We start from the raw sequence: 24587 nt of genomic DNA, 5'->3' as shown, positions 1-24587 counted from the left end.
TCTACAAAAAAAATTCCAATCTCTAATTATTACTATCTAGTGCTGTAGTTGGGCTGGTACAGGGCAGTACGTTGAACCGTCTAAAATAAAAACTCGCTGTTACCATACCGGAAAAAAATATAGACTCTAAAATATATTAACTATGTTTAAATAGTCTTTAATATACTTTGAAATGGAGGATATTAGCTATTTCAAAAACATTTTGATTTTGATATCTGAATAAAAGTAGCAGCTGGGATCTCATATCCTTTGCTTAAATGCTTGTCCACTCGTTTTATCGAAAACCATGGTCTGGCACGTCACGAGTAGGCTAGTTGTGATTTAATTAATATTAGAGGAGAAAAATTCGCTCCGATGCTGGAGATCAAACCCAGGTTCTTGGTTCTACATACCAACAAGCACTCTCACCATTGAGCTATACTGAAGTCCAATCCAAAGCACCGGATCAAACTCCCCTCCTCCAGTGTTTTTCCCTTTGTGGCCTGATTCCAAGTTGGGAATGTATATTGATATTTTTATATTAAGTCAACTGCCATTATACAAGGAGTGCACTCAGGTGAGTGACTTGGTGGCCGGGATTCCATAGTAATGTGCACAATAATCTGTACAGAAATATGCACTGTTACTAGAAGAATTTACTAAAGATTTTTTTTTGGTCCTACAGAATATATCTGTTATGGTAATAATTAATATTAGAGGAGAAAAATAATCTTCAGTAAATTCTTCTAGCAACAGTGCATATTTCTGTACAGATTACTGTGCACATTACTGTGGAATCCTGGTCACCAAGTCACTCACCTGAGTGTTCCTTGTATAATGGCAGTTGACTTAATAAAATGTCAACATACATGCCCAACTTGGAGTCAGGCCACAAAGGGAAAAACACTGGAGGAGGGGAGTTCGATCCAGTGCTGTGGATTGGACTTCAGCGTATCTCAATGGTGAGAGTGCTTGGTACGTAGAATCAAGATCCGGGTTCGATCCCCGGTGCCGGAGTGAATTTTTCTCCTCTAATATTAATTGTTACCATAACAGATATATTCTGTAGGACCAAAAAAATAATAATCTTTAGTCGTGATTTGTTAATTGCAAGCTTGCATGCTACCATGTATTTCTATATTTCTATAAGTAATTAACACTAACTTTATGGCATGGAGCCTCAAGAAATCTGCTACACTGATTCGCTAATTTCAAAACTTGTGTAGATGCCTTTGCATAACACTAATTTTATTATGTGGCGCCTCAAGAATTCTGCTGCAATGATTCTCTAATTTTAAAACTCGCACAGATGTAATGTTAGCAGTTTGCTAGAGGAGGGAACTATTGTTACTTTTCGTGCATTCATTAATCTAGAGTCCAGTTACATATTATAGATTCTATTCCAATTTCAACTAAAGAATGTGAATGGGCATTACTGTAATGAACGATATCTGCACTAAGAAAAGGAATACTCTTCCAGTAAAAGAGTTCCTAGACTTTTGTTCCTAAAAAGTATTGGGCCACCAGTGTCAGCATTTCATTTCTTGCCTTATGTGCAATTGTGGCTGCGATCTGGAAGGAGATCTTCATGATGAAGATGGGAAAGAAGTGCAGTACAAGTCCATACAGAGCCTAGTCTGAACAAGGAGATTTCAACAGTACCCCCTAAAATTTGTTTCCAACTACAGCACTCATTATTATCATTGTTATCATCATCATCATCATCATCATCATTATTATTATTATTATTATTATTATTATTATTATTATTAGTTAATTTACAATATTATTATTATTATTATTAGTTAGTTAATTTACAATCTCGTAGCCAAGCCTCCACAACACTTCCAATAAGACAACAAAACAAACACCTAACGAAACTACTATGGCAACAATACAGGTTAACAAACGACACTCTAAGCTATGAAAAGACTACAATGCAGTAGTTCTTTCCAACTAACCTGCTCACTCTTGCGTGCGACAAGAACCCCAATTGTTTTGCTAAAGAACGATGCCAGGAGAGGGTTGAGTGGTTTATCTGACTCCAGGAAAGCATACAACTTTCCCAGCAGTGCTTCGTCACCGGCCAGGCGTTCATTCAGAGCCGGAACATCGCAGGTCAGCAGTTCACATGCGATATTAGGATATTTGTAACGCGCCCTCTCATCCACTTCTCCAGATGGCTCAACTGTTGTTAATGTAACTAGTTCTTCCATCACATCAGGTCGCACCAAACTACAACAAAAAACAAACATTTTTGGATCCATTTGATACTCATTTTATTCATAATGAATTTCAGATATGCAGACCTTGCATCGACCCACTATTCACTTCTGAACTATTCATAGAGGAAAAAAAAGTTTAATGTACATGCTCATTTAATATTTTCACGACTATATTAAGAGTCTCATGGCCAGTTTCTCCAAGTAATGTTTAATTTGCCTTACCAAATGTTAAATTAACAGGTAGTTTATTTTTAACGTTTTGTTAATATGTTTTCCATGTCTTCAACATAATTTCATTTAAAATAAACAACACTTAACTTTAACTGTCATTAATACTATTCTAACTACTCCACAGCAGTTGGTAATGATTTTACATATGTAAGGCCCGTAACACACTTGCAGAGTTTCGATAACATGGATTCAAATAGACGTCCACACACTGGAAGAGATTCTCGCTCAAGGCAAAAACCTCGCGCGAGTTTCTCACTGGAATCAGTAGCTCAGTGAATTTTCTTGACACATTTATCAAAGATGTTTGACATTTATACTCTTTATGACGATTGAATGTAGAAAAAGATAGCACAGGTGGCAATGACTTGTATTGTTTTTATTTGAAAATGAGGAAAGATGGCTGATAATTGCAGTCAGAAACTTATCGAACTTGTACAATGCCATCTGTAGGCCTGTTTATATGTTACACGGGATGAAAACTATAAAAACACGAAACTTCAAGAAGAAATCTGGAGACAAATATCAGATTATCTGAAAATAAATAGAGCTATGTTTTATTTTTATGAGATTTAATAGTATTAATTAAACATTTGAAATAATGTATCTATGTATATGTCTTAACAATTTACATAATTTTAATCAGCACATAGCAAAGAATCCTCTATCATATCATGAATGGCAAAAAACTGAGGTCCATTGAACCTGAAATAATGCCTAAACGTATTATCATTCAAATCGAAACCAGCGTCCAAAACTCGCCCTTATTTTCGTAAGATACAATGTGATTTTCAGATATTTCTGGCTTTAATTTTAGGCCTACTTTTTCTTTTCATTAATAAAATATGTTCATATAACTCCATTTCCTCATCATCTGAATACTCAGATTCAACATAACGTTCGTACATAATTTGTAAAGTACGACAATATACTTACAGGTTATATATTTAAGTACGACAATATACGTAAATACATAACCTATAATATTTCCCCCAACGAGTCATTACTATAATCAGAAAAATGCTTTCTGCATGAAGGCAGTACATAGATGATCAAAGCGAGGTGTGATCTGTGATAGCGAGAACTCGCGCAAAAACTCTGCAAGTGTGTTATGGGCCTAAGGCAATTTCTTATTGGCTGAAATTATTTTTTAAATTCTGTACTGTACAGCAAGTCATGAAACATGTATAAAATCATAATCTGTTATAGTAGGCCATGATCCATGTAGTACAGAGTTCATAAATGAAAGTTGTATTGACTACTATCGAATAATAACTATTATAAGTAAGGTTATAGTTGTAATGCTAAATATGAATTTCTGTTTAGAAAAATCTCAGCATTATGACTACCGGGTGACAATAATTACAGGAATGTGTGTAGTCAACTGTACACAAAATGAGGAGAATTCCGTATCATATAAAATTCTCTAATCATTCTCTCTGCTGCAGGTCCATGTAGAAATTACATGTAATTTCGTCTTAAAGAAGCAATTACTGCTGAACCATTTTATTTATTCACTGTGTATTTTGAAGCACTATTGACATCGGCTACAGTAGAAAAGAGCCAGTAGCATAGAATCTAGAATTAATAGTAGCTGGTGAATTGAAGCAAGTGGCCTATTTCTGTTTGTAGAATATTGAAATCTGACTTCACTTTCTTGCCACGTTGAGATCGCACATTTTCTAAATATTAAATGGATAACAGCCCAGCATTGAAATAAGCATCAATATAATAAATAATCAGTTGACTTATAGGGCCGTATTCATAGACATTTCGCAGCACGCGCTACGAGCGTTCTAAGCTAGCCCCGGCTATCCACTGGTTACTAGTACAGAATTCAAATCATATCCTATCACTAACACTGGTTTATGAATACAAAAAACGCTGATAATCCACCGAAAGCCCACGCTAAAAATGTCTATGAATATGGCCCATATTATCTTCCCTATATTAATATTCCAAAATACCTTTTAAATGATATATTACCAGTCTTACTCTAAACATTCCTTTAAAAGAGATATAACATATTATTTTCACAACTTTTGTCTCAACAGCTGTGGTGTCATCGGCCATGTTTAACTGGTTTAACTGTTTGTTAAATGAGTTAACTGCCTGAAATCCTACATTTAAAGTTAACAAACAGTTAACAATCTGTTAAGCCAAACTAGTGCTGAAGACATGAAAAAAACTGTATTTAACAAACTGTTGAGAGTTTAACAGTCGTTAAGTGTTGTAACAATACTTGGAGAAACCAGCCATTAACCTTTAAGGAACATTATTTTATACATCCGACCCCAATTGGTTTTGCTCTTAGACACAAAATAATAAAAACTACAATTTGATTGATGTTCGGGTAAAGGGGGTTAAGTAATTTTTTGTGCTACTGGAGTTTTGTTCTCCAGATGGATACACAATTTTAACTCTACATGTGAATGTGCTAAAAACAAAATAATACTATCATTTGATGTGTTTTGTTTGTGTACAAAGATATTTGCAATAAGGTGTCGAAGTTTAATTTTAATTTATCTCAGATCTCATTTTTACGACTTATCTCACTTTACCCAAACATCATCGAAATTCATACAATGGTTTGATGAGGTTAAAAAAGAAAAGTAAAAGATGAACATTGAACAGAAAATATAATTAAATTCCTTAAAATTAAATGCTGTGTATCATACAAAAGATTTCTTACTATCACCACAGAATACTTGATTACACTATCTTTGCCTCAAGAGATTTCTCAAGTTTATGTTTTCCTTACAATTGAAAGAAAAATTTTATTATGGCACCTCTAGCACAAAAGAGGAGACCTGTAATTGAAATGTGATTAATATTGTATTTCTCCCGGAAATAATCGAGATCCTTGCATTACTGTAACAAGTGAAGTGGCTATTCAAAAGCAGATAACGTGAACCTTAACATTATGATGATATGATGGTTTCTGATTTTGGATTTAATATTTATGTATTTGTCTAATGGCTAGTACATGATATTTACTATCACTGACTGAGGGAAAAACAAGAAAGTGGTGAACAAAACTACGGATTAAGTAATTAAAAACATTCGGGCTCTGGCTTCCCAGTAGCGGTCGACTTCTGTGGAGGATTTCAGAGCAGGGCATTTTGCAAGATGTTGTCTATCCATGTCTTCCTGCTGATGGCACAAAATGCAGGATGCTGATGGAAGGATGCCAAGACGATTGAGGTGTTTACCCAGGATTTAATATTACTGATGATATTTACTTCCCAAGGGAGGTATTAGCAGCTAATCCCTACTAAGACAGCTCAAAATGAACACTCATACAATAAAATGTTTGAAGTTACTTTTTCCAATAAGCCCATTATAAACTAGAAAGTTCACAAAAGAATTACTCGGTAATAATTGTGAAATAGCATGTCCAACAACTGCTTCAATTACGGAAAAAGGAAGAGCGATTATTGTCAAGTAATGAGAGATTATACGAATACTTTTTATGTTCCCTTGTTTCACTGAATACTCACTATTCTATTAACTTCTTGTTTTGTACTTTACACTCTTGTAGAACATCTTCCTCATCCATAATCTCATGGAGTGTAACATCCTAAAACAAAGTAAATTTTCTAATTGTAATATTATTTGTGTAACACCTACAGATGAATCTCAAATACAATACTGTATTAACACAAGGAGTATTTCCTGTAACTTGAAAAGTGCAGAAACAATGTGATAATAATAAAAAAAAAAAGGCCTAACTATGAACAGGAATTTGTTTCCACTGGGATGTCACATGAATAAGAAACCTAATTTACAGAACAGAAAATATAAACCTTTCTAACTTACTTACTTACAAGTGGTTCTTAAGAAACCCGAAAGTTCATTGCCGCCCTCACATAAGCCCGCCCTTGGTCTCTATCCTGAGCAAAATTAATCCAGTTCCTACCATCATATCCCACCTCCTTCAAATCCATTTTAATATTATCCTCCCATCTACGTCTCGACCTCCCAAAAGGTCTTTTTCCCTTAGGTCTCCCAACTAACACACTATATGCATTCTTGGATTCACCCATACGTGCTACATGCCCTGCCCATCTCAAACATCTCGATTTAATGTTCCTAATTATGTCGGGTGAAAAAAGCAATGCATGCAGTTCTGCATTGTGTAACTTTCTCCATTCTCCTGTAACTTCATCCCTCTTTGCCCCAAATATTTTCCTAAGCACCTTATTCTCAAACACCCTTAACCTCTGTTTCTCTCTCGAAGTGAGAGTCCAAGCTTCACAACCATACAGAACAACCGGTAATATAATTGTTTTATAAATTTTAACTTTCAGCTTTTTTGAGAGTACATTGGATAACAAAAGCTTCTCAACCAAATAACAGCAGGCAGAGTTTAATTTCCTACTGAGTGTAATTTATATTTGTTACTGTCGATCCAAGATATTTGAATTTTTCCACCTCTTCAAAGGATAAATTTCCAATTTATATATTTCCATTTCGTACAATGTTCTATTCACAAGACATAATCATATACTTTGTCTTTTCGGGATTTACTTCCAAACCTATCTCTTTACTTGCTTCAAATAAAATTCCCGTGTTTTCCCTAATAGTTAATGGATTTTCTCATAACATAGTCACGTCATCCACATAGACAACGTAAAATTTTGTCTTTGTGGCTTAGGACTTTATCCTTCTTATCCCTTTAATTTACAATTTGAAATATATTTCACGAGAAAATTGTTGGAAACAATTTTTGGGCTGCAGCATTATTCAAGGCCTTTTCTTCTGTATGTAAAACTTCTCAGATAATATGAGTGAAGTCTACAGTCATTTGTCTCGTCAGCCTAGAGATCCATTTCTATTAATCAAATCACAAATACGGTGATCAATCACGTTTAGTTGTTTGGGTGCTAGGGTTATATAGTCAATTACTTTTAAATGCATTCAAGAGCATACAAAAAAAAAAATGATGCATGTTCTGTTGACAAATGGCCTTGGTCTAGTGACTTCCATCAGCAGAGAAGAATAGCTATGACCTTTGCTGAAATACCCTATGGAAGCAAGCTTGTCTCTTCTCCTACTCCCCTCTCACTTTGTCTGAGAATGTCTACATTTCTCGCAACAACTATTGCAGTTTGTTGAATTAAACAAAAGACTATCACTTCAAATCTGGGCATGTTATACATCTTTGGATTCAGAATTTAGAGAGGAGCAAAAATATGTAAGAATTTACAGAGTGTTTCATGTGAAATAAGCGCTAAAATGGAGAATTAGCATGGTAGCTTTGAACTGTGTTGTTATGGTTACGACCAAATTTAACTAAATACACAATGTTGCCAACATAAGAACATGACTTTGGTCTGTGGTGTCGTTAGAAGAAGAAATTTGTTTCTTTTTCTCTCTACCTCCTTCGTTCTGAACATTACTGAGAGATAGCACCACTGTTACTCTCATCTATTTCAATGATTTTTTCCCTGGACCACCAATTTGTTTGGACGACATTTCTACATAGAAGATTAAGACAGATTTTACATGAGATCTCCAATTACTAACAGTATGGTCATCAAAATTGTGTGTCCATTTTATCTTGAACTAAAATCTCTCTTGCATGTTCTTTTGTTTCATCATGGCCAAATGGGTTTATCTTTTCGGTATCAATGTTTCCAGTCGGTCATGGCCTTTATGACAGTTTTTGTTTCGTAATATTGATAAACAATAATATAATTAAAGCGGTGAATAATTTCATGGCCCCTAAAAGTTTTTTTTCGTAAAAGATTAGGTATTTTCTCTAGGTCACAAATAAAATTGCAAAGCAGTCATAATTACGTAAACGCTTTGCGAACATTAACCAGAAATTTACTTTCCATGATTTAAATGATATTCCATGAAACACACCTTTTTTTTCCCCCTTTATTTCGTTGTCATAACCTACTTTAACATCTTACTACATATGCATTTTCTTTTAGTGCATTCAAAACATCGTCGTTGTACTGCATAAACCTTGCACTTGACTAATAAGAGTGATTTATTGAAGAATATAGTAGCGAATTTTACTACCACCATTTCAATTGTCTTTTGTCTGACACAACTCGGTACGGCCCGGTGACTAGTGGCAAGTAATTCGACTATCTACATTGCTCTACCATGCATATTATCCAGTTGTTCCGAAATAAGTTAGGGTAATTTGCGGTTAAACTGAAAATGGTATTTAAATAACACTTCCAAATGTTTATGTCTTGTATATCAAACACTTCTCCCAAGTGTCACGTAAATGGTAGCATAACTGTAAAATATATTTTTTGGGGTCCACCACAATCCAGTTACACACAATATATGACAAACTTTTTAGAATGGCTGATCAATAAAAGTGACGACATTAGAATTATGTTTTATTCACACATATAAAATAAATAAAACATTAGCAAAATGTATTAACAATCATAAGCTACCCTATGAGAAACATTGGGCTTCAAAGAGAATTACATGAATTCAGTTGTCCAAAGTTACTACAAAGAGATATTTTCGTTTCTAGCACTACAGAATTTATGTCATATAATAAAAACTGAAATTAATTACAGACTACTTACCTCCTTGTTAAGAAGTGTCTCAATGTGAGGTGATGGACCATGATTAAATTTCCAAAACATCCTGATTGTGTTGTAATAGGTCTACTGATATCTGAAATCATACAATACAAATTCACAGAAAAACAATTAGAGAACTCTAGTGCAGGAGTAATCCAATTTCAAGTTCCTCAAAACACTTGTACACGAACTAGCTAAATGGCTTTATAGGATTAAAACTGAAGTATGGTAAACATGTGGAAAAGTTTTTTCTCATAAATCACGCAAATGAATAATATTTTAAACAAACAGGCCACAGGAGAAACTGCGCCTGTGGCATTATTTATTGTACTGTACAACATAAAAAATAAGCAGCTTGTGTAATTTCAAGGACCTCAAGGAAGAAGAGTAACATGGGATGAACTGGGGACAAGCGAGAAAGTTACCTTTGGATAGAATACAGTGGTGTTTCCTCCAAAAACCTCTACACTTACAAGGTAGAATAGCAAGAGGGTAAGTAGGTGTATTTTTCTTAAGGCTATATGTACATGAACAACCACAAATATTATCAGAAAATGCAGGCTTTAAATTTATAAAATTTTGTAAGGAAAAGACCACACAATTGGACAAAAATTACAAGGTACCACAACAAGACTTATTAGAACTTAAATATCTGATAGAAGTATAAAAAAAAATTACTAATAATATCTTTTAGAATTCACTTTTTACTTTAAATTAAATTTTCCAAAATTTGAAAATTTTCACAAACATTATTTCATAACTCCACAGACATTAGAGATAGAATTATGAAATATTGCACACTGATTTAACATGCATTTATGAAAAAGGTAGACTACAAAAATGACCATTTCTTTGAAAACAGAAAAATTAATTGTATTAAAATAAACAACTCTACATGTCTGAGTGCAGTCTACTTTTCAGAAATAAGTGTTTATTACATGCAGGAAAAATATTAAAGATGTCAGAGAGACTATAACAATGTTATGGTTACCAAACGATGTAACTGTAGATTTTTTTTTTCATACCTTGATAAAACTGGTTTGAAAAATATTAATAGCAAACTTTTTTATACCTTTATAAGATATTTAAATTCTAGTAAGTTTTGTTGTGGTACCGTGTAATTTTTGTCTAATTGTGAGTTCATTTTCCTATAAAATTTTAGAAATTTAGAGCCTGCATTTTCTGATATTTGTGGTTGTTCACCTGCATATACCCTTAATACGCAAATCTAAAATCAACTCCCATTTTTCAAATGCAAGATTGGAAAAACAAAATTCTCGTCTTATATTCGGATAAATACGGCACTATAAAAAATAATAGTATTTTCGAGATAGCAATGTGAATTAGCCAATTACAGATATTTTCAAGTAGCCATCTTGCTTTTTTTTTTTTTTCCATCTATCAATATTTAAGAAAACATAAATTCCAATATTGTGCTACAGTTTCTATATAATGGATTATTATTATTATTTCACGACGCTCGCAACTGCAGAGGTTATATCAGTGTCGCCGCTGTGCCGAAATTTTGTCCCGCAGGAGTTCTTTTACATGCCTGTAAATCTACTGACATGAGCCTGTCGCATTTAAACACACTTAAATGCCATCGACCTTGGCCAGATCAAATCCGCAATCTCGAGCATAGAAGGCCAGCGCTATACCAACTACGCTATCGAGGGCGACTATACAGGATGTTTCAGAAATACTTTGACAAACCTTGGGGGTATGTTCCTCACATCAAAACAAGGAAAAAGTTCATATAAACATATGTCTGAAAATCCTTAGTTTTTTAGTTATTACTGAAAGAACATAATGAAACATGTTAGATATTGTCAGCTTGGTAGCAAGTGTTGCAACTTTAATCAATTCAGAAACTCATAACAAATGTTCAAAATGCTCTCCTCTTGCTTCCACACATGCATGCAGTCGTCGAATCATAGACTGTCGCATCCTTTCAAATATTCCCACACGGTCTCGCACGGTTCCGCAGGTTCCATGACACATTGATGAAGTGTCTCTGCATTAGTAATGCCTGCTACATAAACCAATTGTTTTAGATGGCCCCACAGATAAAAATCCACAGGATAAAGGTCGGGGGAACGTGCAGGCCATGGAATTGTTGATATGCTTTATCAATTGTTTCATTGTTCTTTCATTAAGTCGACCTGGTTGGCGAGTTGGTATAGCGCTGGCCTTCTATGCCCAAGGTTGCGGGTTCGATCCCGGGCCAGGTTGATGGCATTTAAGTGTGCTTAAATGCGACAGGCTCATGTCAGTAGATTTACTGGCATGTAAAAGAACTCCTGCGGGACAAAATTCCGGCACATCCGGCGACGCTGATATAACCTCTGCAGTTGCGAGCGTCGTTAAATAAAACATAACATTTAACATCTTTCATTAATAACTAAAAAACTAAGGATTTTCGGACATATGTTTATAGGAACTTGTTTCTTGTTTTGGTGTGAGGAACATGTCCCCAAGGTTTGTCAAAGTATTTCTGAAACATCCTGTATAATGGAATATACTGAGTGAACCGTACGTAATGTCATTCATTTGAGGGGATTATTCTTTGAGATATTTCAAACAAAAAAGTTTAATATCATTTTGCTCATTTTTGCTTCTTTTTCGAGATAAAAATTGTTTTATATCAAACATTTCATAGCGTGTTTTGGGAAAGCAAATGATTTAATTCCCAATATGCTCAGTCAATTTAGGAGAACAGTGTATCGTGTTAATTTAAAGATTGTAAGAACTTTAAATGTCCTTTAAATGTGCAAAAATTTGATCGGAAGAAATGTAACTTTTCATTCTTAAAGGAATTTTAAAATGTTACATTTATTCAAGTTTTGCATATTTAAAGGACAAAACTAAAATTTCTTTCAATTATCTATTATCATAATACACCACCCTCTGCAGTGGCTGAATGGCCAGACCTTCAGACTGTCACGCTGATGGCCCGGGTTCGATTCCCGGTCAGGTCTGGGATTTTTTTCCATTGAAAAAATCATAGTGACACTTGTGGCGGACAAGGTCGCAGTTGGGGTTTTTCTCAGGATTCTCCCGTTTTTCCCCAAATTAGGCATTTACATCATTCCATCACCATTTCTTCATTTCGTTATCATTCCGTAGCATTCCCCGAACACTGGCTGGCGATGCCTGGAGGGTGTTGACCTAGGGACAAGTAGGGTTGCCTGCTCGAAACCTGGGTACACAGAGAACCTTAGTGTGGTTGGCCAGTGTGGGTTTGGGAATGCGTCGCCAGAGGATCAGCGCAATAGATCTTAACAGGTCGCAGTGCTGGGCCATAGTGCCCCCCTCCATTAAATTCAATTCAATTAAAAAAATCATAATACACTACTATCTTATATTGACTGACATATTGTGAGCATAATGGAAACTAAATCAATGGCTTTCCTAAAACACGCTATGAAATGTTTCATACTTACAATAGTAATATGCGTTACAAGAGCGGTATGTTGAAGTTTTCATGTTCGAGGAAAAGATTGAAAAAGCGAAACGTAGTTGAGCTTTTTTAATTTCCGAGAACATGAAAACAAACATACCGCTCGTGTATCGTACATTATTTTATGTGAAGATCGTTTATTACATACCTGAAAGACGAATTTCTAATTAGTTGCAACGAAATCTCCATCTTGGTTTCTGTTCAATGATGGCAACTTTGGAAAACAAATACATCTATCTTCAACATTGTTGCTATAAAATGTTTTCTGTGTTTACTATACTCCAGCAGGCCATGATATACGTCTGTCTTTTTTTTTTCCCCCAGTCTATGATGAGTCTGGAATCTTGTTGATTTTTTTCACGGCTTCCTTAATGTTACTTGCATTACGAATGCAGTAACTTTAGTGGGGTTGTAGAGTTTACTTAATTTTTGCAAATATTTAAAAACAATAATTAACAGTGCAATTTAGGTGAAATTGCACTGGTAAGTTTCCAATTTATAATTATTACTATATTGAACGTCTTTAAAAATAATATGTTTTTTTTTTTTTTTAATCCAATGCCACCAGGTTGTCTTTTCGACATTTCTGGTCTTCTCTCCTGGCCGTGGCTTAGTTGTAACCCACTTCTGAGGTTGGGGCGCCTGGAAGGCGGAGTTACATTACCCCGATGATGTGATAGGATGATTATGATAATGTGGTGCCAGGAGAGGTCTTAAATCTAAACTTAACCTAAATTCCAGACCATGGACGAACACAGGAATAATCCCCTTTAAGGAAAAATTCCTGTGCTCTAACCGGGAATCGAAGCCGGGACCTCAAGAACTATAGCCAGAAGCTCTGACCACTAGACCATGAAACACACTAAAACACACCCCAATCAAATTCTCAACACACAGATCAATTTCAGTACACACACACTATTTGACTCCACTTTTCAACAATCAAACGCACCCACACAACAGGCAGAGAAGTTCGAGATGACGCCGAGATCTGGTAGGCTCTGAGGATGGTGTGATGAAGCACCGAAACAGCTGTAAGCAGCACAGACTTACATAATTAACACAAGTCCGCTAGTTAATCAATTACTTATATTCAAGTGTTAAAAATAGTGTATGCAAGATTCAAAATGGATTATCGAAAAGTTTTTGTTTGAAATATCTCAAAGAATAACCCCCTGAAATTAATGACATTACTTATGGTTCACCCTGTATATAATGCTACCATGAGAGTAATAACAAGGCGATAAAATATTGCACTGAATCATATGCTTCTTGACTGAGTCATGCAGTATCAGCCTATTATACCTTAGTTAGCATCAGTTAGTTAACTTGGCTGGAATTTCTGCAAATTGTGGCTAATGAATACTTCATTCATATACAGTACAACTTCGATTAGTCTTCTTCAACTATAGTCATTACTAGAGGGCGGATGTTGATGAAATGTCATTTTTCTTCAAAACGATGTCCTTTAACACGGTACTTAATTTTATGACATAATGAACAAAACATATGCTAGGAGAAAATCCACAAACGATTAGGGAAAACGCGGAAATTCTAGTTGAAGCAAGGAAAGCGATCGGTTTGGAAGTAAATCCCGAAAAGACTAAGTATATGATTATGTCTCATGACCAGAATATTGTACGAAATGGAAATATAAAAATTGGAGATTTATCTTTCGAAGAGGTGGAAAAATTCAAATATCTTGGAGCAACAGTAACAAATATAAATGACACTCGGGAGGAAATTAAACGCAGAATAAATATGGGAAATGTGTGTTATTAGTCGGTTGAGAAGCTTCTGTCATCTAGTCTTCTGTCAAAAAATCTGAAAGTTAGAATTTATAAAACAGTTATATTACCAGTTGTTCTGTATGGTTGTGAAACTTGGACTCTCACTTTGAGAGAGGAACAGAGATTAAGGGTGTTTGAGAATAAGCTTCTCAGGAAAATATTTGGGGCTAAGAGGGATGAAGTTACAGGAGAATGGTGAAAGTTACACAATGCAGAACTGCACGCATTGTATTCTTCACCTGACATAATTAGGACCATAAAATCCAGACGTTTGAGAAGGGCAGGACATGTAGCACGTATGGGCGAATCCAGAAATGCATATAGAGTGTTATTTGGGAGGCCGGAGGGAAAAAGACCTTTGGGGAGGCCGAGACATAGGTGGGAAGATAATATTAAAATGGATTTGAGGGAGGTGGGATATGATGGTAGAGACTGGATTAACCTTGCTCAGGATAGGGACCAATGGCAGGCTTATGTGAGGGCGGCAATGAACCTCCGGGTTCCTTAAAAGCCAGTAAGTAAGTAATGAAACAAAATATGCAATTTTCTTTGTTAGCCTGCTTTTTTTTTTTTTTTTCGCATTTTATCTAACAGGTCTCTGGGGGGGGGAGGAGGAGCGGTGTACTAAAAATCATTTCCACTGACTCATATTGGTTTCTACAGGATTTAAAAAAATTTTGTTTTGTTTTGTTTCCAGTAATCTTATAGACAAACCATAGTTGCTGCTTTTCCTCTGCTTAATATTTTACTATGTTAAGGAAACTGACCTTCACTCGATCACAGTGATCCAGTACGCTAAAAAGAAAGTGACGAAGGTATATTTTACTTGGAAATAGTTCAATGCACTCTACTACTACAGCAGAACCCTGATTATCCGTCATCCTATTAACCGATTGGTGGATTATCTGTCTCTTTTTCTGTCGCTTTTTTTTTTTTTTTTGCTACACAAATATATGAAGTAGCCTACTGTATATTGTATTAGCATATTATTTTTTTTTTCCTTGAGAGTGTTATTACAAGCCTTTTTCTTTACACAGTATGGTCTACTGATCGAATTGGGTACTGTATAACTTCTACATAATATGTCTTCTACAGATGTCAAAAGAAATCTTGTTGTGCCAAGTATCGGAAAAAAAAAAGTGTAAATAACTGAGTGATTTGGGGGGAAGAGGAACTGTGGCTCATCTCGCAACAGGATATGAGTTTGGAGTCTATAAAGTATGTAAATCTACAACACGAGACCTCTACTATATCTTTCCACAGTCAGCCATTACAAAGATTTTCTTTACCCCTTAAAAACCCGTCGTTAACAATGAGATTGAAATTAGTGAACTTGTGATCCACTATTGTTTATTTTTTTTATTTTATTGGGTCATTTTACGACGCTGTATCAATATCTAGGTTATTTAGCGTCTGAATGAAATGAAGGTGATAATGCCGTTGAAATGAGTCCGGGGTCCAGCACCGAAAGTTACCCAGAATTTGCTCGTTTTGAGCTGAGGGAAAACCCCGGAAAAAACCTCAACCAGGTAACTTGTCCCGACCGGGATTCGAACCCGGGTCACCTGGTTTCGCAGCCAGACGCGCTGACCATTACTCCACAGGTGTGGACTCCACTACTGTCGGACCATCGAATCTATGCCCCTTCACCGCTGTCGTCGTTCTTGGAAAAGTTAACGCCTCTACTCACCCCATTCCACCAGTTTCTCTCCCACTACGTCAAACAGCAGGCCACGAACCTTGCTGAATAGGGATATTGCCAAACTTCTGTCAAACAGTATCATGTCTCTTGAATATTGCTTATAATACTGTAAGGTTAATTATTACTTATCCATAATTTAATTTAAGTAGGTCTAATGGCTCTGATTGACTTATGCAAAATGCTATTACTTGCTTAATAATATTTCTTTCACCACTCCGTACTACAGTATTCATGTTGAGTTGACAACACTGGACTGCAAGTGTAAGTAAACTGTCCAGCAAGAAGGCTCAAAATTGTGAGTAGTGGGGGAGAGAAAGAGAGAGGGATAGAAAAGAGAGAAATAGGAATACAGGGAGAGAAATGAATTGCCAAGGCTGAAAAGGAATTAAGGTTCAGTTCGCATATCTTACGGGGGCACAGATCCAATGGTCGGACTATACTAGCTTGTTAAATACAAAGGCCATAGAGGAAATTACCGAAGTGTAAGTATTATTCACTAAATTTGCGAAAAAAATTTATGGTAAAGATTATCCGATTTTTTCTAGTAACCGTTCAGCCCACCCCATTCATTACCACGGATAATAGAGGTTCTACTGTATTGTTAAGCTTTCTGCACGCAAGCATGTAAAAAGTCCATGGAAGTTACTTAAAATTTCCTCTTACGTCGAGGGTGAGGAACAGGGACGTGAGAAGGGCAATGGGGAAAGAAAAGGGTTTACAAATTTTAACTTCTGATTAGTACAGACATGTAAAAATACTGCATTAGGACAATCTTAAACTGCAGTATCATCGTTTGAATAAAACATAACTTGACTGAAGATTTCAATAATTATTTCCTTTTGAATATAAATTGTTGCTGTTCAAGTGACATCAATAATGCTTCACTCATGCGGCAACTAAGCCATGGGGTAAGGTGGCCAGTTATTCGTATATACAGAATACAAATTTTGTAGTTTGGAGAACAATGACTGATGGCCAGAAACGTACACACATACACGGACAAACAGATGACACATCAAGATCATTTCATAGGTATTAGATGTTGAAACAACAAATACGCCAAAATATACAAATAAATATGTACCTATACATTAATGTGTACTTGATCTTTTCTGTTTATCACGTGCATAGTGATACATTAGTATTGTTCTTGGCTGGGATCTAGATAACAGTATCTATAAGAAAAGAAGGTAATTCTCCAGAAAAGCTACACCGAAGAAGGCACAATTTTCTTTAGCTTCACTGGCTTCTGTGAGATGTATACAGTAATGTATACACGTGGTTTTAGTGTACAGCCACAAATACTTTCAACACAAAAATTGTTCAGCCAAAGGTCCCGGGATCGATATTTAACCCCGGAACAATTTTTCCCTTGAAATTATTCAAGTCTGCTTCACAGAGAGCTTTACCTGAAAGCTAGATTTGCATAATATGTCACTGTAGATACAGTATGTTAACAGAAAACCACAATTTCAAGACACAAAGAGTTTGTGTGCACTCGATGTGGGTTTCTGGCATTTTGTCAACCCACTCGAGTTATGTGGACATAAAGGGGAAAAACTGAGACAGTGTCGGATGAAGTTCCTGGGTAGCTCAGTCGGTAGAGTGTTGGTGCATTCAGCCAATGGTTCCGGGATTGATACCCAGTCCCGGAACAATTTCCATCTCACAGCAGCCAGTGAAGTGAAAGAAAACTGTGTCTTTTTGGGTGTAGCTTTTCTGGAGAAATGCCCAATAAAAGATTGAGTTTAGGATCACACAAGTAACAGGCTACATGTCTTAAGACACACAAAATATAATATTAAGAACAAAGATGATCATTCAAAACTGCTTGCATAAGAATAGTAGACCTATTTAACTCTAGAGCCTGGGTTTTCTTACTTTATACTCCAAGGGTAAAACCTAACCATTTTCTCCCTATTACCGTACTACATAATAATTACGCTAGTGAATTACACTGATTTTCTAGTTGTCAGGTTGGATTTTCTTTTGCCAACCCTATTTTATTTATTTTAGTAGGTTATTTTACGACGCTTTATCAACAGCTTTGGTTATTTAGCGTCTGAATGAGATGAAGGTGATAATGCCGGTGAAATGAGTCCGGGGTCCAACACCGAAAGTTATCCAGCATTTACTCATATTGGGTTGAGGGAAAACCCCAGAAAAAAACCTCAACCAGGTAACTTGCCCCAACCGGGAATCGAACCCGGGCCACCTGGTTTCGCGGCTAGACGTGCTAACCATTACTCCACAGGCGTGGACGCCAACTCTACAACTGTAAGTTACTTTCTGTTATGTTGACAGCATCGTTTGCCTTTCAGGATGCCAACATTCGTAAAACGAAAGTTACTTGCGACTTTTATTTGAAATTTGAATATGACTATTAATTACTAAATATAAGGGTTGGGGCATAAGTCATGGGAAGTATTTTTTTTTTTCAAAGATAAGGGTTGGTATCACAAAAGTCACATGTCGCACGAAATCCGTGCAGTCATAGTGTGTGTACACAACACAAGATGGCTCTGTGCTTATCTATAATACAGTGCATCTAGAGATAGAGTGGACTGCAGCGGCAGCCTTGGACTGGGCGAGAGTTGCCGTATCTACTGCCAGATTAATTTTTTTTATTGGGTTATTTTACGACACTGTTTCAACATCTAGGTTATTTAGCGTCTGAATGAAATGGTGATAATACCAGTGACATGAGTCCGGGGTCCAGCACCGAAAGTTACCCAGCATTTGCTTGTATTGGGTTGAGGGAAAACTGTGGAAAAAACCTCAACCAGGTAACTTGCCCCGACCGGGGTTCGAACCCGAGCCACCTGGTTTCGCGGCCAGACGCGACTGCCAGATACTGTTCACTCTATCTCTAGATGCACTGTAAAACAGAGAGTAATGTTAAATCAGTTGTCAGTGTAGCTGTATCAACATCTAGGTTATTTAGCGTCTGAATGATATGAAGGTGATAATGCCGGTGAAATGAGTCCGGGGTCCAGCACCGAAAGTTACCCAGCATTTGCTTGTATTGGGTTGAGGGAAAACCGTGGAAAAAACTTCAACCAGGTAACTTGCCCCAACCGGGATTCGAACCCGAGCCACCTGGTTTCGCGGCCAGACGCGACTGCCAGATACTGTTCACTCTATCTCTAGACGCACTGTAAAACAGAGAGTAATGTTAAATCAGTTGTCAGTGTAGCGTTATGCAGGATGGATGTAACCTTTGTTGAACAATGCTCGTATATCAAAACAGCCATTCTCTGTGGGAGGAATGCCGCAGAAAATTGGTGGAAGCTGTCGGGAATAATGCGCTTCCATATCGGACAGTCGCAAGGTGGGTAGCAGCGTTTCAGTGAGGACGTAAAGCAACCAGCGATCGGCAACAGGCAGGACAAGTGAGTGTGTGGACCGATATGACACATAAAAAATAGTTTGTAGATTGGCTCCTGTAGTGCTGGAGATGGAAAGAATTGGAGCATCCACAATACTCTTTATTTTTATTTTATTGGGTTATTTAGCATTTGAATGATATGAAGGTGATAATGCCGGTGAAATGAGTCCGGGGTCCAGAACCGAGAGTTACCCAGCATTTGCTCGTATTGGGTTGAGGGAAAACCCCGGAAAAAACCTCAACCAGGTAACTTGCCCCGACCGGGATTCGAACCTGGGCCACCTGGTTTCGCCGCCAGACGCGCTGACCGTTACTCTACAGGTGTGGACTCCACAATACTCTCCGGACTTTTCTCCATGTGATTTTGACCTCATACGGAGGGTAAGGAAACCATTACGTGGTAGACAGTTTGGGACACGAATGGAGATTGCCAATGCTGTACAACAACAGATGACCAGATTCACACATAGTGAGGAAAATGGTGAAGCAGATGGTATTTGACGCCTCCCATATCGTTGGCAGTGTGTTGTGAACGTTGCAGGTGACTAATTTGAATCCTTTAGAAAGGGTACAGGAATCCTGTAATGTTATGGCAACGACCATAATAAATACGAGGAGCAAAATGTTGGCGTGTTGTTAAATGTCCATACATTTCGTCCATTCCTTATCCTTTCATCTGTACATTTCACATTTTCCACCCATGCTCGAATTCTCACCAAAAAAAATAAAAAATAAAAAAAAAAATAATTGCCATGACTTATATTTCAACCCTCGTAATTAATTAACTGCGCAGGATCACAAGAACGCTGGAAGAAAATCAACCTCTGGAGCAAGCTGGATTTTGTTCCGGATTTTCAACAGCGGACCACATTCAGACATTGACGCAGATCATGGAAAAAGTCGAGGAACACAATTTAAAATTGTATATAGCCTTTGTGGATTATGCAAAAGCTTTCGATTCGATAGAACATATTAGTGTTTTGAAAGCACTTAAGAATCAGGGTGTTCCAATCAAATATAATAGACTGCTTGGCGTGCTGTACCAAAGAAACACAACAAAAGTGAAACTGGATACAGAAGGAACACCATTCAACATACAGCGAGGGGTAAGACAAGGAGATCCCTTGTCACCGAAGAACTTTAATTGTGTATTGGAGGAGGTCTTTCGCAAGTTACCTTGGGGTCGCAAGCACGGCATATCTATCGACAGAAGAAAACTGACCAATCTACACTTCGCCGATGATGTGGTTCTGTTTGCCAGATCCAGGAAACGATTGGAAGAGATGCTGAACGAATTGTGCGAAGAAAGGATGGCAGTAGGCCTAAAAATCAACACCAGCAAAACCAAAGTACTGACAAATGACGCAGAAGGGCAGATGATAGTCAACAATGCGAACATCGAATTTGTCACACAATACATTTACCTTGGCCAGACTATATCATTTCAGAACAGCATGGACAAAGAAATTGATAGACGAATAGCATCGGCATGGAGAAAGTTTTGGAGTCTGTCCTTCATCCTAATGGACAAGAGCCAGAAATTGCAGAACAAGAGGCAGATCTTCAACAGCTGCATTGCACCTGTACTTCTATATGGGGTGCAATCCTGGTCACTCACCAAGAAACAGGCATTAAAATTAGGAAGATGCCAAAGAAGAATGGAAAGGAAAATACTCGGAATAAGCCTGAAAGACAGAATCAGAAACGAAGAAGTACAGCGACGAAGCGGCGTAGAGGACGTGGTGACACTCACTAAAAGGATGAAATGGCGCTGGGGAGGACACGTGATAAGAATGCAACCTACCAGATGGGCACACACGGCGACACTGTGGGATCCAAGAATTGGCTGGAGAAACCGTGGACGACCGAGGACCAGATGGGAGGACGAGTTCAAGTTGCAGCTAGGAGGACTGTGGACCAGAATAGGACGCCAAAGAACACGGTGGAAGGACGCAGTCAACCAACTTTGAGTGGGAGCAACAACAACCAGTGCTAGCGAAATTGTGGACAAAGAACTAGGAATGTAAATAGACCATCAGGTCGGCTCTTCTGATGGTCAAGACTTGAGCCACCCCTGCCCAAGCAGGAGGCCTTGCCCCACTGGGGATTTACGGCTTTTATTATTGTTATTATTATTATTATTATTATTATTATTAATTTAAAATATTTTTAAAGCTAAATAAGTAAACAATACACATTTTAAAATGATATTCTGTTTTCGGATTTCGTACTGATCAGTTGATGTCAAACAAAATAAATTTTCATGTTAGGTCTCATGTAGTCAAACCAATGAATTTCATGCTGCCAGAAAAATTCATCACGTATGAGGGGCTTAGAACAAAAAGCAGGTAAGTGACATAAACCTAGTTTTGAGGAAATTACAGTTAAAGTTCTACATGCAATGAAATATTATAAACTAGTTTGGTGAAATGATGCCCATATAGCAGCACTGCACAGTGCGATCATTTACCTGATTTTATCCCAAAGAAACATCCTTTTGGGCTATCACAACACGCACTTACCTCATTTTTTTAATAATGTCACTTACCTGTTTTTTGTTCTAAGCCCCTCGTATGTTGTAGTTAAAATGTCTAGACGTTTGGCAACAAGGCCATTAGCCCTCTTGCACTTCAGTATTTTTGAGGTTCTTTTTCTAGGGTTCTACATCTTCCTAAATGTTATAAGTTCATGAAAATGCATTTTAATATTACATCAATCATAAATGAATAAGATTTATTATTGTTTTTTTCAGTATATAGCATTGTAATTTTATCTGCTTTAGTGATATCTGGTAACAGTTGGTAAAATTGAAAAGACAGCTACATTAGCTTTTAGGAATTAACTTTACGTGAACATCACTATACTTATATACGAAAATCTCAAGAACTTCGTTAAAATAAAAACTCTTACACTGTAGGAATACGATTGCCTCAATGAATGTTAACTAAATTCAATCGTCAAGTAGTTTAAAAGAAAAAAGTTTAGACGCAGCCTATGGGCGGACATTCACACGGCGTATTAAGCTTTTTTCGGTTATGCGGTAGAAAACGTTTGTTAATATGGCGGACATCATCGAAGATCAGTAACAGGTTAAGTTTGATTTGTTCTGGTTTATGGTATGCCTACGAAAAACATGTAATATGCAAGGCACACCATAAACCTAAACAAACCAAACCTAACCTGTCCCCGATCCTCAGGGTCCGTCATAGTGACCAATATTTTCTACCGAATTATCCTACGTTCTTTAAATTATGATGCCGAAAACTGATCTTTTCACCAAAATCCAAAACAGATCTTATACTGTAATAATAATACTAAATCTTATGCTTTTCTTTCGCTAACGAAGTTCTTAATAAGTCGTTCATATTAAACAACGCATGCAATATGACGCACTCCAGTTTAGGTTATGCAATATAGGGTTAGAGATAAGGTTAGCGCTGACTTAACTTACCTACTTGTACTAATGCTATTTCACGTACAACGAAGCTAAAAGCGTAAACATTTGTCTGATAATAAGAAAATAAATAGGCCTACTATTGTCGTAGGATAAAAAGTTGGTCACATCCGTAATTTGAAGTTAAATAGATCATGCAGTCAGTTCAAATTAACGAAAAGTAAGCGTCTATGTAATTTTGTAACCTGTACATTAACCTAATTAGGTCTGTAGTTTCATTATGAAGTAAATAATATCAAATAACACGAGCCCACGTGCCTAATTCATACAAAATTTGTAGATAATCTTGTGAATAGCATGTAAACATTGCCTCTAAAACCAAAATTTCTGTTCCTATGAAAGATGAATTAACAAAAATTATAGGGAAGATATTTACCAATGAAGTGTTAATAAATTCAATTCTAATTAACAGTTCAAACCAGTTTGTGGATCAGATGAAAGTCAAGAATTAAATTTACAAAATAATTACTAGACTAAATTGAAAGCTTTTCTTACACTTACAGTAATTTTATATAATATATTGCATGCAGTAAAACTGATTTTGTGACAATGAACTCCTTCTAAAGTAAATTTCCTACATTTAAGACCGCTATCAGCATCTGGGTCTTTAAGCGCACTCATTTAGGGTGCTCCATTTACCAACATAGTAGGGAGTCACACTAAAAATAACCACACCTATCATCCGAAATAAAAACAGCCACGTTAATAACAGTTATCTTCGATGTTATGTAAACACATCGAAGAAAAACAATTATACGATTAAAAATGTATAAAACGTTCAAAATGTCACACAAAGAAGTTCAGAAAGTTTCTAGGCCCTAACATAATAAAAAAAGATCACATTTCCACTCTGCAGTGCGGCATAATAATATTATATTAATACACAGAAAATGTGAATCAGCTTTGCCCAGAAAACAAACCTGTGAATATTCGAAGGAAAACATTGCTAAAAACCAGAGTATTGTACCTTTTCGCTCCTTGTTACTGTAGGCCTAATAGTGGTAACGTCTGGTGTTTTCTTCTACTGTATTGCTTTGCCTATACACAGAATACTGCACATAACACTTTCAAAGATTCAATAATTCCACTAAACACATATTGCAATATTTTATTTTATAATAATGACAGATAGGTAACTATTATCTCTCAAACATGTAACACCTCTCTAAACTTAATGGCGTTGCAAATCCAGTGTCCCATGATGCAAAGCATTCACCTAACCCACAAAACAAAATAATTTAAACAAATGAACATTGTAATATTGCGCTCGATTTAAATTGACAATGCAATATGAAATAAAATCTTCATGCAAAATTTAACTATTCAGCCGAAAGTATTAAATGATGTGTTCTCTTAATATTTATTTATTTACGCCAACCGCAGTTGTTCTGCACACACATAAGTACAGTCGTTTCAAAAAATAATTTCAGCACAAGAAGTTAACTGAAATGTTTCGCGTGAAGATTTTCGTTTCGGGCGAGGGGATATACGGATGACTTACAAATTGCAGCATGAGTAAGATTAACCCCCCCCCCCCCAAAAAAAATCCAGATTTGATCTTATAACTGACTGCAATATAAAAAATTAAAATGAAGAAATGTTGATAATTTAGGTCCTTTTTAATATGTGTCCTCCTGCTTTTGAGGGAACCCTGAACTTTGGTTTAGTTGCGTAGACATTTCGATCATACAACATTAACTTACTGAGCGCTTCTCTGAAGTTAATTGTTTTTTTTAAGTCCGAACGGCCACGCTTCTGTAAATACATTGACTCAGCTATATGGTGCCATCTGTCGATTCAG

General features: G+C 36.5%; 1 protein-coding gene across 6 annotated transcripts in view; it reads right to left on the bottom strand.

Annotated features, from left to right (window-relative positions):
- fmt (phosphatase 6 regulatory subunit 1-like protein fmt) overlaps positions 1-23999 on the bottom strand; it is an 80987-nt gene extending 56988 nt beyond the window's left edge. For 3 of the 6 annotated variants that reach the window (XM_069849087.1, XM_069849089.1, XM_069849093.1), the window contains exons 1-4: positions 23754-23999; positions 8996-9086; positions 5933-6012; positions 1941-2214 (exon numbers count right to left, since the gene is read on the bottom strand). In XM_069849087.1, coding sequence (XP_069705188.1) covers positions 1941-2214; positions 5933-6012; positions 8996-9055 — 414 coding nt within the window. In that variant the 5' untranslated portion in view covers positions 9056-9086; positions 23754-23999. Of the gene's footprint in view, positions 1-1940; positions 2215-5932; positions 6013-8995; positions 9087-13404; positions 13485-23753 lie in introns of all 6 variants that reach the window. The other 3 variants (XM_069849091.1, XM_069849092.1, XM_069849088.1) reach the window with 2 other exon arrangements.
- Positions 24000-24587: the final 588 nt, after the last annotated feature.

This window comes from Periplaneta americana, chromosome 16, assembly GCF_040183065.1.
Source record: "Periplaneta americana isolate PAMFEO1 chromosome 16, P.americana_PAMFEO1_priV1, whole genome shotgun sequence".
Lineage (NCBI taxonomy): Eukaryota > Metazoa > Arthropoda > Insecta > Blattodea > Blattidae > Periplaneta > Periplaneta americana.
Note: the sequence above shows the minus strand (reverse complement) of the source record. Positions and strands in the feature narration are given on the sequence as shown.